This window comes from Bubalus kerabau, chromosome 10, assembly GCF_029407905.1.
Source record: "Bubalus kerabau isolate K-KA32 ecotype Philippines breed swamp buffalo chromosome 10, PCC_UOA_SB_1v2, whole genome shotgun sequence".
In the NCBI taxonomy this organism is placed as follows: domain Eukaryota; kingdom Metazoa; phylum Chordata; class Mammalia; order Artiodactyla; family Bovidae; genus Bubalus; species Bubalus kerabau.
Window position 1 is genome coordinate 24,859,354 of NC_073633.1, and position 15,788 is coordinate 24,875,141.

Sequence of the window (15,788 nt, forward strand, 5' to 3'; positions counted from 1 at the left end):
CCATCCAAATACCTAATCTGAGTCACCCAGGGAGTTTTTCAAAATACAGTTCCCTGTGTCCCCAGCCCAGACATTCTGATTCTGAATCTCTGAAAGTTATACTCAAGAGACCTAAATCTCCTATTCTAGGTGCTTTCCAGGTTTATGTACTAGTCTGGTGGGATAACAAGTGAAGGGGGCCCAGAAGAGGGAGAGCCAGAGATGGAAAGACTTCCTGGTTCGCCTCTTCCAGGAAACCCTCCCTGATCAGCCCAGCACACTGGTCTACATGTCCTCTGATCCCAGCCCCCATTACACATCCTGTGAGCGCTACAATTTTTCTGGGTGACTGGGAGGTTTAGTCCCCTTGGTTCTTGGGTGTGTCTTACCTCTAAAGTTGAGTGCTCCCATGTTCCAAGGCCATTGTGACGAGCATTCCAGGGGCTTTATGACATATTGGCTGGCTCTGTTCGAGTATGGGAGGTCAGCAGAGGCCCAGATCCTCCTGGGAAAGCAACGCATCCCCCAAAGGAAGACCACCTTCCCCTGCTTAATTAAAGCATCACTTAGGGCTCCAAGTAAACTCCAGTCAGAAGCTGCTTGAAGACAGCCAGAAGGGGCCATGACCACCCTCTCTCCCGAAAACAGTCTCTCTGCCAGGCAGTCGGCCTCCTTCATCCTGGTGGGTGTTCTTCGTCAGCTCCGAGTCCCTCCCTCCCCAATCTCTGGTTTGCAGTAGGGCTATTTTCCCCTGTTAGGGCTATTTTCCCCTGTTGGGTGGGAAGGACTGGAAGCCTGAGCTGGCCTAGAAGGTGGAGCAGGGTAGGTCAAACCTTGGTCTCACCGTCATCACCGACAACAGGACTGAAAAACACAAGTCCTTCCTTTACCCTTCTATCTAATCCGGTGTTACTTTTCTCCCATATGTGACATTCTAACTTTAACGAGTTCCTGGTTTGCAAGTTGTCTTAAAGATGCTGAATTTTCCTCGGTGTTTTTGCCAACAATTTTGTATGCTGCCACCAGGTGGCAGTAATGCTTTTGTTAGCAGGTGGTTTCCACGTCCAATTAATAAGAGAAGCTATTCATTAGAATTCAGCCTCAGTCAGAATTTTCCACACTGGATATTTTTCAAAATCATGGTGACTAATTATAATGACCTTAACCAATCTCAAGTCTCATTAATCATTGTGATTTAGAGAGTGATACATAGAAAAGCAGAAATGCAAAATGGGTACCTCTCTCCCTGAGTTTTAAATGTTACTGCTTTATTGCAAGTTATCACCAGGCCTTGATTTGAATTTTCTCTATATCTCTCTTCATTTCTCTAAATTTAGAGAAGGATAATAATAAAATAACAAACTGTCATATGGCATGTATTATGTACAATGACTGTTGTAAATGATTTCTTTACAGTCAGTCTCATCATAACTCTGTGAGGTTGATGAAGCTATTATATTCACTTTATAAATGAGAACACTGAGCCCGTGGGGCTAAGCAACTTCCTACAGACCCACTGCTAGTAAATGGCAGCTGTGCTGTGCTCAGTCGCTTCAGTCATGTCCAACTCTTTGTGACCCCATGGACCACAGCCCACCGGGCTCCTCTGTCCATGGGATTCATCCAGGAAGAACACTGGAATGGGTTGCCATGCCCTCCTCCAGGGATCTTCTTGAACCAGGGATCGAACCTGCATCTCTTATGCCTCCCACATTGGCAGGCAGGTTCTTTACCACTAACGCCACCTGGGAAGCCCAGTCAGTGGCAGAGTGGGTATTTAAACCAAGCTGTGGAGTCCATCTCCTACTCAGTGATTCTCCAAGCATGGTGACTGAGTCTGCAGCATCAGCATCAACTTTGGTCTAATAAGGAATGCAGATTCTTGAGTCCCAGATCTTTTGAACCAGAAACTCTGGGCAAGGGGCCCATCAATCTATAGTTTCACCTCTGGGTCATTCTGATGTGCACCTAACTTCTTCACTGCATCACACGAATCTCTAGTTGCTCTGCGGCATATGGGATCTTAATTCCCAACCAGGGATCAAACCTGCATCCCCTGCATTGCAAGGTGGAATCTTAACCACTGGACCACCAGGGAAGTCCCTAAGCCATTTTTTAAAGATAACTATACTACTCTGATGATACACACTCCACACCTGGGTTGATAAATATCACCCAGATAACTCTCTCAAGTCACACACATCCCTCCCTCAAACTGTCTACTCTTAATATGCCTGCCCTCCTTGAGACACTCCCTCTTTCCTTGGTAGGAATCTCTGAGACGGTTATGGTTACTGTTGGGAGTATGTCTTGTCCACAGTTGAACTCAGGCTTTATTGGGGGCTCTGTTGCTACGCGGGATGTGAGAGTTGGACCATAAGAAGGCTGAGCACCGAAGAATCAATGCTTTCAAATTGTGGTGCTGGAGAAGACTCTTGAGAGTCCCTTGGATTGCAAGGGAGCTCAAACCAGTCAATCCTAAAGGAAATCAACCCTGAATATTCATTGGAAGGACTGTTGCTGAAGCTGAAGCTCCAATACTTTCGCCACCTGATTCGAAGACCCAACTCATTAGAAAAGACACGGATGCTGGGAAAGATTGGCGGCTAAAGGAGAAGAGGGCGGCAGAGGATAAGATGATTAGATAGCATCAGCAACTCAATGGACATGAATCTAAGCAAACTCCAGGAGATAGTAAAGGACAGAGGAGCCTTGCATGCTGCAGACCATGGGGTCGCAAAGAGTCGGACACGACTTAGAGACTAAACAACAACTGTTGCTATAAGGATTCAGAGCAACTTGGCATCAAAAACCCCTTCAAGAAAATTTTTCTTATCCTCCAGTGGCTTTCTTATTTTACTAAAAAATACTGGAGAAAATCCTTAACCTAATGATGAAGTGGGGGAAAGAAGCTGGAAAGATGTATGCCTGCAGCAAGGGCCACTAACAGCTGTTAAAGAGGTTGAACCATTTAAGGCTCCCACCTCTGGCCCCCTTCTCCAGGGGAAGCGTGGCCCACCGTTCCCCAGGTTTGCCGGTAGGGAGTTTCACCCTGCTGAGGTACACCACAAAGGCGGGAAGAGATTTCCATACCTGCCTTGCCTAGCAGTACTCTTCCTAGGGGACGAGGAAAGGTGTTATTGCAGAGCTGAAGAGTACCCAGCACCACACGGACTACCAGAGTCTCCTCCTGGATGACCAGGTCCTTGTACCCAGATTGTGGGCAGGGTGTTAACAGGTTGGCGGAGCAAGGAATAGAGGAATATAGGAGGATGAAGGTGGATTTGAGTGGCCATTGAGGTCACCGTCTCCATTATTTTGAAGAACCCCAGATACAGATTCTGTTTTCTGGCATAGACAGGCGGTGTTGATGTACTAGTGAAGAGAGGGAGGGGACTGCCTGTGGAAATTCCTATCGCCACCCACCTTGCCTCTGCCCCCCACCCCCGCACCAACCTGCAGGCCTCTGCAGGTGGTCAGGCTTTTTGAGCTTGTCCTTGGCTTGCTAGCAAATGTCTTACAAGTTCTTGTGGGTGCCCCGTAGTTTGCTTGGGTCCAGGGAGATACAGGGAAGAGGCTGGGCAGAGAGAAGCAGAGTTTACTGGAAGAAGTCAGTGGCTTTTAAAAAACAAATTCAGCCAAGGCAAAGTAGGCAGATGGCCAGCTGTTGCAGGTAGAGGTTTAGTGATGCAGATTCTCCGAGCACTCAGCAGGTGCCCTCTTGTGATGTTTCTAATCATCTCTGCCTTATTATGTTGATGCCATATCTTTTACTATAGTGTTCTGCGCATATTGCTTTGATTAGTTTGCCACTTTCATGATGTTTAACCCTTTTTTCATGTCTTCGTTCATCATTTATTTTTTAATCTTTCTATGGCATTTAATTTTAACGTATACCTTTTGTTAACAGCTCTCATGCATGCTTAGTCCCTCAATCATATCCAACTCTTTGCGACCCCATGGACTGTAGCCCACCAGGCTCCTCTGTTCATGGGATTTTCCAGGCAAGAATCCTGGAGTGGGTTGCCATTTCCTCCTCCAGGGGATCTTCCAGACCCAGGAATCAAACCCGTGTCTCCTGAGACTCCTGTATTGGCAAGCTGATTCTTTACTACTGAGCCACCTGGAAAGCCTAACAGCTCGAGTAGGATGTATATCTTTTATTTAAACTGAAAATCCTTGCCTTTGATACTCCCTGGTGGCATGGCATTGGAGTTAAGCACCCTGACTCTTGCACCAAACAACTCTGGGTTCAATCTCACCTCTGATATTTACTGTGTGACTTCAGATACACTAATTAACCCTCTAGACCTCTGGTTCCCTAACACGTAAAGCAGTGTAACAACCTCACCTGCCTCATGGGTGGTTGTGAAGATTAAACAGTTGTAAATATAAAGTGCTTAAAATAAAACCAGTGCTTTTAAAATGTTTACGACTATTAAGGAAACTTAAGCATTTGTTTCCATAATTAATTTCTTTGGGTTTCAATCATTTTTATGCTTTATGCATTTATTCATTCCTTGCTGTTTCCTGCATTGTTTATTTTTTAAAGTGAATTAGAAGGAAAATACCCTATTCTGATAAATCTCTAATTTTAAAAAGTCAAAAATAAAATAATTTCTTCTGACACTATCCTTCAATCTAATAAAAAATTGAATTTGTAGTTAAAAATCTTCCCACAAAGAACACTCCAGACCTAGCTGGCTTCACTGGTGAGTTACACCAAATACTGAAGAAAGAAATAATACTAATTCTATACAAACTATTCTAAAAAAAATTGAAAAGCAGGAATAGGTCCCTACTTATTCCATGAGGCCAACATTGCCCTGACATCAAAATCAAAAACATTACAAGAAAACAAGATTATAGACCAAGCTCTCTCATGAACAATGATGCAAAAATCCTAAATAAAACTGTAGCAAATAATATCCGATGATGTCTAAAGAGGATAATACATCACCACGAGGGTTTATCCAAGGAATGACAACATTCAGAATAATTCAATGTAATTTACCATATTAACACACTAAAAAATGAAAAACCATATGATCATCTCCATTGATGAAGAACATCCATCCCTGATAAAACTCTCACCAAACTAGAAACAGAAGGGAGCTTCCCAGCCCGATAAAGGGCATCTACAAAAAGCCTGCAGTTAACATCACACCGAATCATAAAAGCCCAAATGCCTTCCCCTTAAGATTAGGAACAAAACTAAGATGTCTGTTCTCACCACTTTTATTTGACATTGCCCTTGAAGTTCTAGTCAGTGCATAAGACATGAGAAAGAAATAAAAGACATCCAGCTTGGAATAGAAGAAGTGAAACTGCCTTTATTCACGGATAACATGCCCATCTATGTCAGGGTTGGCAAACTTTTTCTGTAAGGGTCAAAGTAGTAAGTACTTTAGTCTGTGTGTGCCATACATCTCTGTTGTAACTACTAAACTCTGCCATTGTAGCATAAAAGCAGCTTCAGACAACAAATGAGTGAACAGGCATGACTGTGTGCCAATAAAACTTTATTTGAAAAAACAAAAACGGATTGAAGGCCAGATTTGGCCCATGGGTTATAGTTTGCTGATTGCTGGCCTATATAACAAATCCTATTGACCCACCAAAAAAGCTACTAAGACTAATAAGTGAGGTTAGCAAGGTTGTAGGATACAAGATCAATACATAAAAATCCGCTGTATCTGTAAATACTAGCAATGAGGAGTTGGAAGTTGAAAGTTTAAAAATGACACCTTTTACAACAGCATCCAAAATATGAAATATGTGTGAATAAATAAAATATATGAATAACCTACATGCCAAAATGCACAAAACATTGCTGAGAGAGATTAAAGAAGACCTAAATAAATGGAGAAATATACTATGTTTTATGGGTCAGAAGATTCAATAGCATTATCAATTCTCCACAAATTGATCTATAGGTTCAATGCAATTCCCATCAAAATCACAGCTCCCTTTTTTTTTTTAGAAATTGACCAACTGACTAAAATTCATAAGGAAATGTATTCCTAAAGTTCAGTCATTCCCTTCTATAGTGAAAGATCCCAGGACACAGCCCTGCTCTTCCTATTCCCTTCTACTTCCTGCCAAGTGTTGCAGTTTCCGAGTACAGGTTGTGAGAACATGACTCCTGTCAGAGGGCAGAAGCCTGGCTCTGATCAGCTCAGACGACAATGTCTATACAACTGGGACGTGGTATCAGGGCAGACCCTGCTTCCCAAGGTTAGGCCGAGGCCGAGATTTTTTGTACCTTCTTGGGCCCATATATTCTATTTTGGTTTAGAAGATGGAGCATGTATGAGTTATTAAAGTATATTGCTCGATCCATCTCTACCAAACAGAGTTAGCAGAAATTACCCCAAATTTGGGCCTGTAGGCTCTAATTCTTAATTTCCAGTGCTGTTTTTGTCTCTAACACCTTTCTACACCTGTGGTCCCAGCAAGCCCTGGGAGTTTGTTAGAAATGTGTCATCTTGGCTTCCACCCCAGACATTTTGAGTCAGAATCAGAATTTTAAGATCTTCAGGTGACTTGTATACAAATTTAAGTTTGAGTCACACCTATGCATATTCAGGTATCTATCAATGGGAAGTTGGGAATATATATATCAGACATGTCTAGTCACCTGCCAAGCTCTGTCCATCAGCATACTTTCAAGACTGAGATGTGCCATTTCAAGATATTCTCTTCAATGCAAGACTCCTCTAGGCATCTTCCCCTATTCCAACAGGAATTCAACTCCTAATTATTGCCTTATGAGCATTTTAAATTATTTTGCACACACTGCAGTCACCTTTCCCACATACACACACACACACACACACCCCTTATGTAAGCAGAAACCATTCCTTATGATGTACCATTTTACTCTTCTAGAAAAGGTAAAATGGATCTCATAGATGTGTTCAATTAGTACTTATTTTATTTTTCCATTATCAAGGCAAGTATACATTATAGTTATAGAAAAGCTTGAAAATACAAGAAAAAGGGAAAATTACTTATAATCCTATCATTCAAAGATAATCACTGTTTTGTTTTTAGGTGGTTTTTTTCAGGGTTTTTTTTTCAGTCTTTTTTCAAACAGGATTTTTATAGTGGTTAATTCACTTCAAGAGTATATAAGGTGTGGTTTTTACAATATGTAACATGTATATGGAGTATGTACATAGACAGAATGCAGACTGAATATACAGCTTTGCTTTCTGCTTTTTTCCATTAACATTTGTATTTTCCCAGATTATTCATTCCTTGTAAGTATCGATTTAAATGCCTCACAATATTCCATTGAGCATATAAACCATAGTTTACTTAACTATTCCCTTATTGCACAACATTTAGAGAGTGCTTGCCTTTTTCATTCTAGTAAGTGGTGTGCAATGAAAATTATTGTGCATACAGCATTTTTCTATATGTTTTCAGTAATTTCCTGGGGTTAAATTTTCAGAAGTGAATCAGAGGCTGTGAATTTTGATTCATGTTGCAAAATCCAGAGTTATATCACTTAAAACTCACTCTTAAAGAAAAGCCAAAGGTTCCTAACCGAGGGCTGACGTGGTTGTCCTTGCCAGGTGAAGAGAAAACCGCCCATTGACAAGACGGAATGGGATGGCTTCTTTGACGAGAACGGTCACTTGGCCAAGTCACGAGACTTCATTTGTGTTAACATCCTGGAAAGGGTACAGTCCTAAGCTACCCTCGGCCTCACCCTGGACTGGGGGCGTGGGTGGGCAACGGGGCAGGCATGGCATTGGAGGGAGCTCTTTCAGGCATTCAGGGGGCTCACCACCTCTCACCTGTGCCCCCACCCAGGGCCTGCACCCCACAGTGAGGACAGAAGCCTGGAAGTTCCTCACGGGCTACTACTCATGGCAGAGTTCCCGGGACGAGCGGCTCATGGTGGACAGCATGAGGAGGTAGACCGTTTCAGATCCTTTCAAGAGGGAGGCGACAGTGTAGGTGGGAGGGGGCGCCCACCCCAGCCTGCTAGGGTCAGGCTGCTTCCTTCAGATGGACTTCTCTTTTCAAGAGGCAAAACCCCCATGGCTCTCCTGACTCAGGATCCCCACACAGGGGGCACAGGCACCTCCCCCACCCCCACCCTGGACCCTGCATGCCCCACCTGCTCACGATTACCAGTCCACACCCTGCCAACTTGAGCTCGACCCTAGCACCTCCTCGCACTGCCCCGCCACCCTGCCCAGCCCAGCCATCCCTAGGCCTGTGCAGCCTTCTTGAGGTAGGGAATATCCACATGCTCAGGGGCCAGCCAGAGACCACTCCAGGACAGTTGGGGGATGTAGGGCCACCCGGATAATTCAGCTCAAGATCCTTAATTAAGTACACCTGCAAAGACCCTTTTCCCAAAGAAAGTCATATTCACAAGTTCCAGGTGTTAGGGCATGGACCTGTCTTTGGAGGTCACCATTCAGCCCACCACACACCTAAGCTCATTCCAATGATGGGCACAAAACTCCGCCTCATCCAGTCCTTCCAATCCTGAGGCACAGGTGCTAGTGTTAGCCCCACTCTACAGACAAGGAAACGGAGGCTTAGGGAGGGCCAGTGATATCCCCAAGTCATGATATCCCCTAATGGCAGACATCCAGTTCTTAAACTATGGATCCAGGATTCAGGTGCAGGGGTCAGACTGCAGAGCAACCTCCCCTGCACTCCAGGTGCCCACCGGAGGATGGTTAGGGTTGGGCAAGTTGGGGGGATGGGAGGCAGCACTGGGAGCACGCACCGCCTGGGTAAGGGCACTGCTCGGAGTTCCCCCGACTGGCCTGGAGGGAAGGATGCCTCCTTCAGCCTTGGGTCTGTCCTCACAGGAAGAACTATGAGGCCTTATGCCAGATGTACCAGAAGATTCAGCCCCTTCTGGAAAACCTGCACCAGAACTTCATAGAGACTCGGAACAGCATCAGTGAGCCGAGGAGGGTGGGCCGGGCCCGGCAGAGGGGAGGGTTGGAAGCCCTCCTCCCTGGCTCCTCCTAGTCATGTCTGTGCCCTGGTTTCTGGGTGCTGCCTTGACACATTGCTGCGGATTTTGCCGGCTCAATCTTGGTTACCCTAACAGCCTGGCTCCACCGGCTGCCCCAAGTGGCCCAGTGTGTGTCCCTGGGCATATACTCTTTCGCTGGTTGTCTACATCTCTTCCCCTCTTGGCCTTGAACCAGGTTGGATTTGAACTGCAGGAAGGAGGGACGTTCCTGGCAAAGGGTACAGACTGGTCAAAGATTTGGAGGCAGGAAAAACTCCAGGCAGCTCAGGTTGTGGTGAAGGGTAAAGCTTGGTGGTCTGATGTATCTTTTTTCATTTCTTTTTTGGTTGCTGTGCATGGGCTTTCTCTTGTTGCACTGCATGGGCTTCTCATTCCAGTGGCTTCATCTTGTCCTGGAGCATGGGCTCTAGGGCGTCTGGACTCAGTAGTTGTGGCACTCAGGCTCAGTTGCTCTGCAGCATGTAGGATCTTAGGTCCCAGACCAGGGGTAGAACCTGTGTGCCCTGCGTTGGCAGGAGAATTCTCAACCACTGGACCACCAAGGAAGTCCCCGATGTAAATTTTTTCATAGCCCCCTTCCCAGGATGTCCTGGGTCCTACCCTCTTGGATTGGGGGTAATAAACTCACCCATGGACATTCTGCTAGACGTGATCTGGTGACGCCCACCTGTCCCTTGCCCCCAACCTAGCATGCGACATTAAAAAACTCTATGACAAAGACCCCCTGGGCAATGTCCTCCTCGATAAGAAGAGGCTGGAGAAGACCCTGCTCCTGAGTTATGTCTGCAACACTCAAGCAGGTGTGCCACAGGGCGGGGCCTCCCTTCAGCTCCCCCTTCTCAACTCCTTCCTGGGACAGTGCCCTGCCCCAGCCCAGGCTCCGCCATAACCCCCCCGCCATTCCCCGCCCCTGCCCCTCCTCACTGGCCCCCCATCCACTCCAGAGTACCAGCAGGGCTTCCATGAGATGGTGATGATTTTCCAGCTGATGGTAGAACACGACCATGAGACCTTCTGGCTTTTCCAGTTCTTCCTACAGAAAACGGTGAGAGTTGGGCCTGGCTTAGGGACCTCCGTGTTCCTCAAATGACCCCTTGAGGTTAGGCAGGCACTGGCAGTCCCAGTCATTTCCTCCAGCCCTGAAACAGCCCTCTGAGTCCCAGAGGAGCTTCTCCCAGAAAAAGGCAATGCCAGCCCCGGTGGGGTTTGTTCCGGGTGCGGGGTGGAAGCATTGGAACTGAGAAACGAGGATAGCAATGCACTGGATCCAGCTCTTGTCAGACCTTGAAAGGTTTGGAAAGGCCCAGTGAGGGCACCTTTCCCCAGCATTCGCCCTGCCCCAAACATGGCTCTGCTCCTGCAAATCCTCCAGGGCTCCGTAATAGAATCCCAAAACCTCAGCCAAACGCTCCAGGCCTTGTCTTCACTCTTGTCTCTCACTGCTACTTCTACTTGATCTGCACCCAGGCCCTCCAGGGACTCAGTATTCCCACACTGTGAGGTTGAGAGCTTTAAAGGTGCTGCTCCCTGTTATTCCCTTTCCTCATGATCTGTGAGGGGCTGCCCAGAACCCACCCTCATCCCCTTCTCCATCCCTGAAACAACGTGCCACTGCTCTTTCCTTGACCTGATTGGTTCAGACCCATGGTATGTGTCCGGAAGAATATCTGAGTTCACTGCATTGTGAGCCATACCCTGTCCATCTCTACATCCCCACTACACACACACATCACACAGGCAAGATGTGTGTTTATAAACACCGATGCTCCAACACCCAGACACATACAGAGACTCAGGCCAGGCCCAGCCAGACACACAAAGGGCCTCCAGCATTGGGAAGTTGACGGAGCAAGGCTGACTCATCTAGTGCTTTCAAGGGGGTCCCTCCTGCCCACTCATCTCTCCCAGGAGCACAGCTGTGTCATCAACATTGGGGTGGGGAAGAACCTCGACATGCTCAACACCCTGATCAACTTCCTGGATCCCGTGTTCGCTGAGCACTTAAGTGAGTGGCCCCCTCTGCTACCATACACCTCCCTCAACCCCAGGGAAGGCGTGGGAGGGGGCCGGGACCCGGTCCAGGGCAGCAGCTCCCAAGCATGGGGGAGGAAGTGAGATCATTTGGTCTTTTCTTCCAGCCCCGGGAGGAGGGTTCATCTGGATGGGGTTAGGATCTGGACAGTTGAAAATCCACCCTGAATAGTCTCCAAGGGCAGATGGAAATGTGACAGCCTGGGTTTTTTTTAATTTCCCAAGTGTGTTTCCGTGCTCAGTTGTTCGCCCATGTGTGTTTCTGCTTTATCTCCCATCCCCTGACCATGGCCCCTGGGCTTCTCTCCCCACAGAAGGGAAGGGTGCGGGGGCTGTGCCATCCCTCTTCCCCTGGTTCTGCCTCTGCTTTCAACGTGCCTTCAAGACCTTCGATGACGTCTGGAGGCTCTGGGAGGTGAGGTGCCTGCTGCTCCGGGGCAGAGGAACAGGAAGGCCCTTGTCCTTGCTTCTCTTTACTGCCAGCTTTGGATGGGTTCGATCTCTGGATCGGGACGATCCTCTGGAGAAGGGATAGGCTACCCACTCCAGTACTCTTGGGCTTCTCTGGTGGCTCGGCTTGTAAAGAATCCCCCTGCAATGCAGGAGACATAGGTTCGATCCCTGGGTTAAAAAAGATCCCCTGGAGAAGGGAAAGGCTACCCACTCCAGTATTTTGGCCTGGAGAATTCCATGGGTCCATTGGGTTGCAAAAAGTCAGACACAACTGAGCAACTTTCACTTCACTTCACTTCATTTTGGATACAGTTCAGTGAGATTTATTGGGCCAATGACCCTGCTCCTGCCCTGTTGAGAGATGTGAGAACATCAGTTGATCCCTCTGTTCATCTTATCCCTCCACTGCACCTTCTCAGGGCAGTGCAGGCAGGAGGGTCCTTGAGGCTCGTGCAGCAGAAGGCTGGTCTGTGTTCAGCTTCCCTGCCACCCTGCCTGCCCAAGGGCCCTCACTCTGCTCTCACTTTCCCAGCCGCCTCTTCCTTGGCCTTCCCTTCCACCTGAGTGCCCACACCTTCTGAGCCCTGACTCCTGGAGAAGGAGGGGCCCCCCAAGGACAGGTCACACCTGCACTTCTTTGACCCCAGTCTCCAAGGCAAGATGCACTCCCCAGGGAACACACCCACTGCCCTACCCTATGGCCATTGCTGCCTGCAGGATTGGGCCCACTGCTCAGCCTGGCATTCAGCGCCCCACAGATCAACTCCCCCTACCTCACTCCTCACTCCTGGCCTGTTGATCTCCATGCTCAACCATCAGGCTTTTAGTGACACCCCTGACACAACTGTTGTTTTGCCAAAGCACCACTCAAAGCTACAGAGTTAACCAGTCATTCTTGGCATTCTCTCCCCCTGTCTCTCTTCTTTCCTGCTCCCTCCCTTCCTCCTTCCCTTCCTTCTCTCTTTCTCTGTCTCTCCTCTCTAGCTGATGAATCCCTAAAGCCTTTTTCCTTGAGTCCCCCAACAGCAAACATAATGCATAGAACCCCAGAGGTTGAATGAATGAATGAGAGTCAATGAATGAGTACATGGGCAGCAAGGCCCAGGCATGGCTGACGGGTCACGTGGTTGGTGGGTACCGCACCATCCGAAGGGCATTTGCGGTCTCAGACCACAGGCCAGACTGAGGTTCACTGGCCCCTGCAGGTGCTGCTCACAGGGAAACCCTGCAGGAACTTCCAGGTGCTGGTGGCCTACAGCATGCTGCAGATGGTGCGCCAGCAGGTGCTACAGGAGAGCATGACGGGCGACGATATCCTCCTGGTGAGAGCGTCCTCCAGCAAAGCCCAGTCCAGCCCCACCGGCTCCTGGAGACCCCTGACACAGACTCAGGGGCCCTGGCTGCCCCTGGGCAATACCAGGGAGACTGACATACTCCAAACACTGTGCCAAGTGCTTGTATAGACCAGCTCATGTAAACCTCCAGACAAGCCTGACACAGAGGCGTGATAACCATCATCATCGCCAGTACCCCTGTTTAGCATCGGGGGGTGGCGGGGGGAGCTGAGGCCCTGAACAGTTCTTAACCTTGAGGCTGGACTGACTGACAGTTAACTCTTCGGCCCTAGGGTCCTCCTGTGACAAAAGACTTAGAGTTTTCCAACAATTCTGAAAAGCAGCTGAAGTCTTTGATCCAAAACATCTTAGATGGTACCCCCATCATAAAACGAGTCCTCCCAGAATCCCATGAAACACTCGGGGAAACCCTGGGGACCCTCTAGTGCCAAGAATGAAAACTGCATTCCCCATCTCTCCAATATATAAAATTCCAATGGTAAAATTCAGGCACTGTGCCAAGCTAGTTGAGAAGAGATTGGGTGGCCCCAAGTGACTGCCAAGAGCAGCGGCCTCATCCCCTTGAAGCAACGGGTCACTGCCTGTGCCAGCCTGTGCCCAGGGAGACCTGCTTCCACCCACCTTCTTCCGGCACAGGCCTGCAACAACCTCATTGACCTCGATGCCGACGAGCTGATCTCCGCTGCCTGCATAGTTTACGCTGAGCTCATCCAGAAGGATGTAAGTCGCTTTGATTATTTGTCTTCCTTCCCTTCTTCCTCCAAGAGGCCTTCCCCGATCGCCCAAGCCCCGTCCATGGCAGGTGTATTCAACTTCAGAGACATAGCTTGTGCTATATTCTCCGCCGCCAACCCACGGGGGTTGCTCTGCACAGACTTCTCACTGTTCGCATGCATAACTCGTGCTTCACAGAGCAGACTGGGCTTCCTGAGAACGCAGCCCTCATCCCTCATACCCTGCATCCATCCGGGCAGATCTGGGCACAGGGCTGGGCACCCAGGGGCTCAGGGAAACGTTACTTGCTGAACGAATTGAAGAATGAGAGCGACAGACCAATGTCTGTCCACCCCTACCTGTAAGAACCCTCCTCTCCCCCAGGTTCCTCAGTCGTTAAAGGATTTCTTTCTCTGAGGCTGCTCACAATGGACAGACGCCCTCCATGGACAGGATGAGCTGGTACTTCAGCTGTGAGGTCAGGATGAAGTCCAAGGGGGCATTCCGGTGCGGGTGTATACAGCTGTGGTAACAACAGCCTTCTGGAGTCATGGTTTGTGGTGAGCAGTGTTTTTCCTGGGGTGGGGAGTGAGGGTAGAGACAGGATTGTCTAATGAGAAGAGAGATGGGAGGGCTAGAAAGGGCACACACTGGGAAGCGACGGTGCTGGTCAGCGACTCCTCAGGGGCTGCGGGTTTTCCAAGGCTGCAGTGGTCCGCCAGGCAGCAAAGGGTTGCGGGCATAAGTGACTCTGAGTGGGCTGCCTCCTGTGGAAGAGATGGACATGTCCAACATGCTTGCTCAATCCCTGGTCCGGAGAGGGGCAAGAGCCCAGGGCTTCCCACCCCATGGCTCTTCTATACTCCCCACACACGAATCATACATGACTGTTTTTCCAGAACCTCCCCAGCAGCCTGTGGAAAGACACAGCACAAATCTCTGGCTAGCAAGAGGCTCCTTCCTTGGTTTCAAAGCCCCTCACAATTGCATCTTGTTTCTCAGCCTGAAATGCCGCCTCAAACTAAACTCCCCTTTTCAGCCGTAATCTCTCCAGATAGTGGCATCTCTTCCCTGACTCTGGCAGAGCAGTCTCTCCCTGAGGGCAGAAGCTCCTGCCACCTGCTCTCCCCAAAGCATGCACCTGCCCCAAGCCCCGCACCCAGCCTGCCCATGCTCCGAGGGTGACCCGGAGGGCAGACGTGAAGACTGGCCAGAAAAAGCTGAACCTGCAGAGAGACGGGGGTCTGGCCAGCTGCTTCTATAGCTGCTTGGCAAGTGTGTACACCTGCTGTGTTTGTGTACATGTGTATGCATATACACGAGCCCTGCCCAGCGGCTACACTTTTTCAGAGGGGGCTGATGGATGGGCGGGAGGGGTCTGCGGTTTCGCTGTGGACCTGGCTCTTGTGGGTGAGGCACGACTGTCATCGTGACGCTCCTACTCCCACCTGTCACTCTCAGTGACCATCACTGGAAAGGCACTATGTCCCCAACTAGTGGCTGGTCTTCTTCCCCTCAGGTGACAATCTCCCATCCATGGCTGGCTCTGAGTCTCTTGTCTGCTGTGCCTCTGCTGGAGGGGGTTACTCGGAAGAGTGGGGTCCTGCTCCCCCCCCACCCCAGGGTCTTTTCTGCAAGGTTAATAAGCCAGCATTTGCTGGGCAAGAGGGTACATGGGTAAATTCATATACTGTGCACCTCCTCAAGCTTCTGTTCCCAAGACAATTTATCTAAATAAGGATCCTGTGTGGAATACAGTTCTCTAAGAACAAAACTGTTTTCCACTTCAACAAAGAACCAGAATAAAAGATGAGCTAAGTGTGGCCTTGGGAAGAGTCCATAAAAATATCACGTGTGCATCTTCTAATGCTTCTTTTGGCCTAGTGGCATTAATTGGCTTATGATTTTTGCTTGGGACATCAATGACAAACATCTACTCCACAACTAAGCAATTCAAGTACTTGCCTTCTAGGCCAGTGGTTTTCAAACCTGATTTTAAAATTACTGGAGCTCCATTATTACAAAATCTACACTAAGAGTTCTGTGGTTGAAATTTGGTTGGGAAGTCCAGAAGCCTGCCTGCCTGTGATCGCTCTCTCAGACCCCTTTTTGAAGCTCATCATTTCCTCCAAGTTACCTCCAAGGAGGCTCTGACTTACTGGGAGCATGTCTGAACACCACTGTCTGTCTTCAAGATGAGCTGGATTGAGTCTTGATGCTGAACTGATGCAGGTTCAGAT

The 15,788-nt window shown here is 48.6% G+C and overlaps 1 protein-coding gene across 2 annotated transcripts; it reads left to right on the plus strand.

Annotated features, from left to right (window-relative positions):
• The first annotated feature begins 601 nt into the window (after nucleotides 1-601).
• On the plus strand, nucleotides 602-13,965 carry TBC1D21 (TBC1 domain family member 21). 2 transcript variants are annotated; one of them, XM_055536265.1, is made up of 11 exons: nucleotides 602-661; nucleotides 7,563-7,670; nucleotides 7,804-7,907; nucleotides 8,823-8,917; nucleotides 9,685-9,795; nucleotides 9,940-10,040; nucleotides 10,904-11,000; nucleotides 11,341-11,441; nucleotides 12,685-12,801; nucleotides 13,471-13,554; nucleotides 13,933-13,965. In XM_055536265.1, the coding sequence occupies exons 1-11, from the start codon at nucleotides 602-604 to the stop codon at nucleotides 13,963-13,965; spliced, it is 1,011 nt and encodes a 336-aa protein (XP_055392240.1). The 2 variants fall into 2 exon arrangements, with proteins under 2 accessions (XP_055392240.1, XP_055392241.1); XM_055536266.1 differs by lacking the exon at nucleotides 7,563-7,670.
• Nucleotides 13,966-15,788: the final 1,823 nt, after the last annotated feature.

What these genes read in the sequence shown, in the direction of transcription:
- TBC1D21 (XM_055536265.1), top strand. Translation starts at nt 602, where the DNA reads ATGACCACCCTCTCTCCCGAAAACAGTCTCTCTGCCAGGCAGTCGGCC. An exon ending in AGAGACTCGGAACAGCATCA is followed by an intron (nt 8,918 to 9,684) that starts GTGAGCCGAGGA and finishes CCCCCAACCTAG; the next exon opens with CATGCGACATTAAAAAACTC. An exon ending in CGTGTTCGCTGAGCACTTAA is followed by an intron (nt 11,001 to 11,340) that starts GTGAGTGGCCCC and finishes CTCTCCCCACAG; the next exon opens with AAGGGAAGGGTGCGGGGGCT.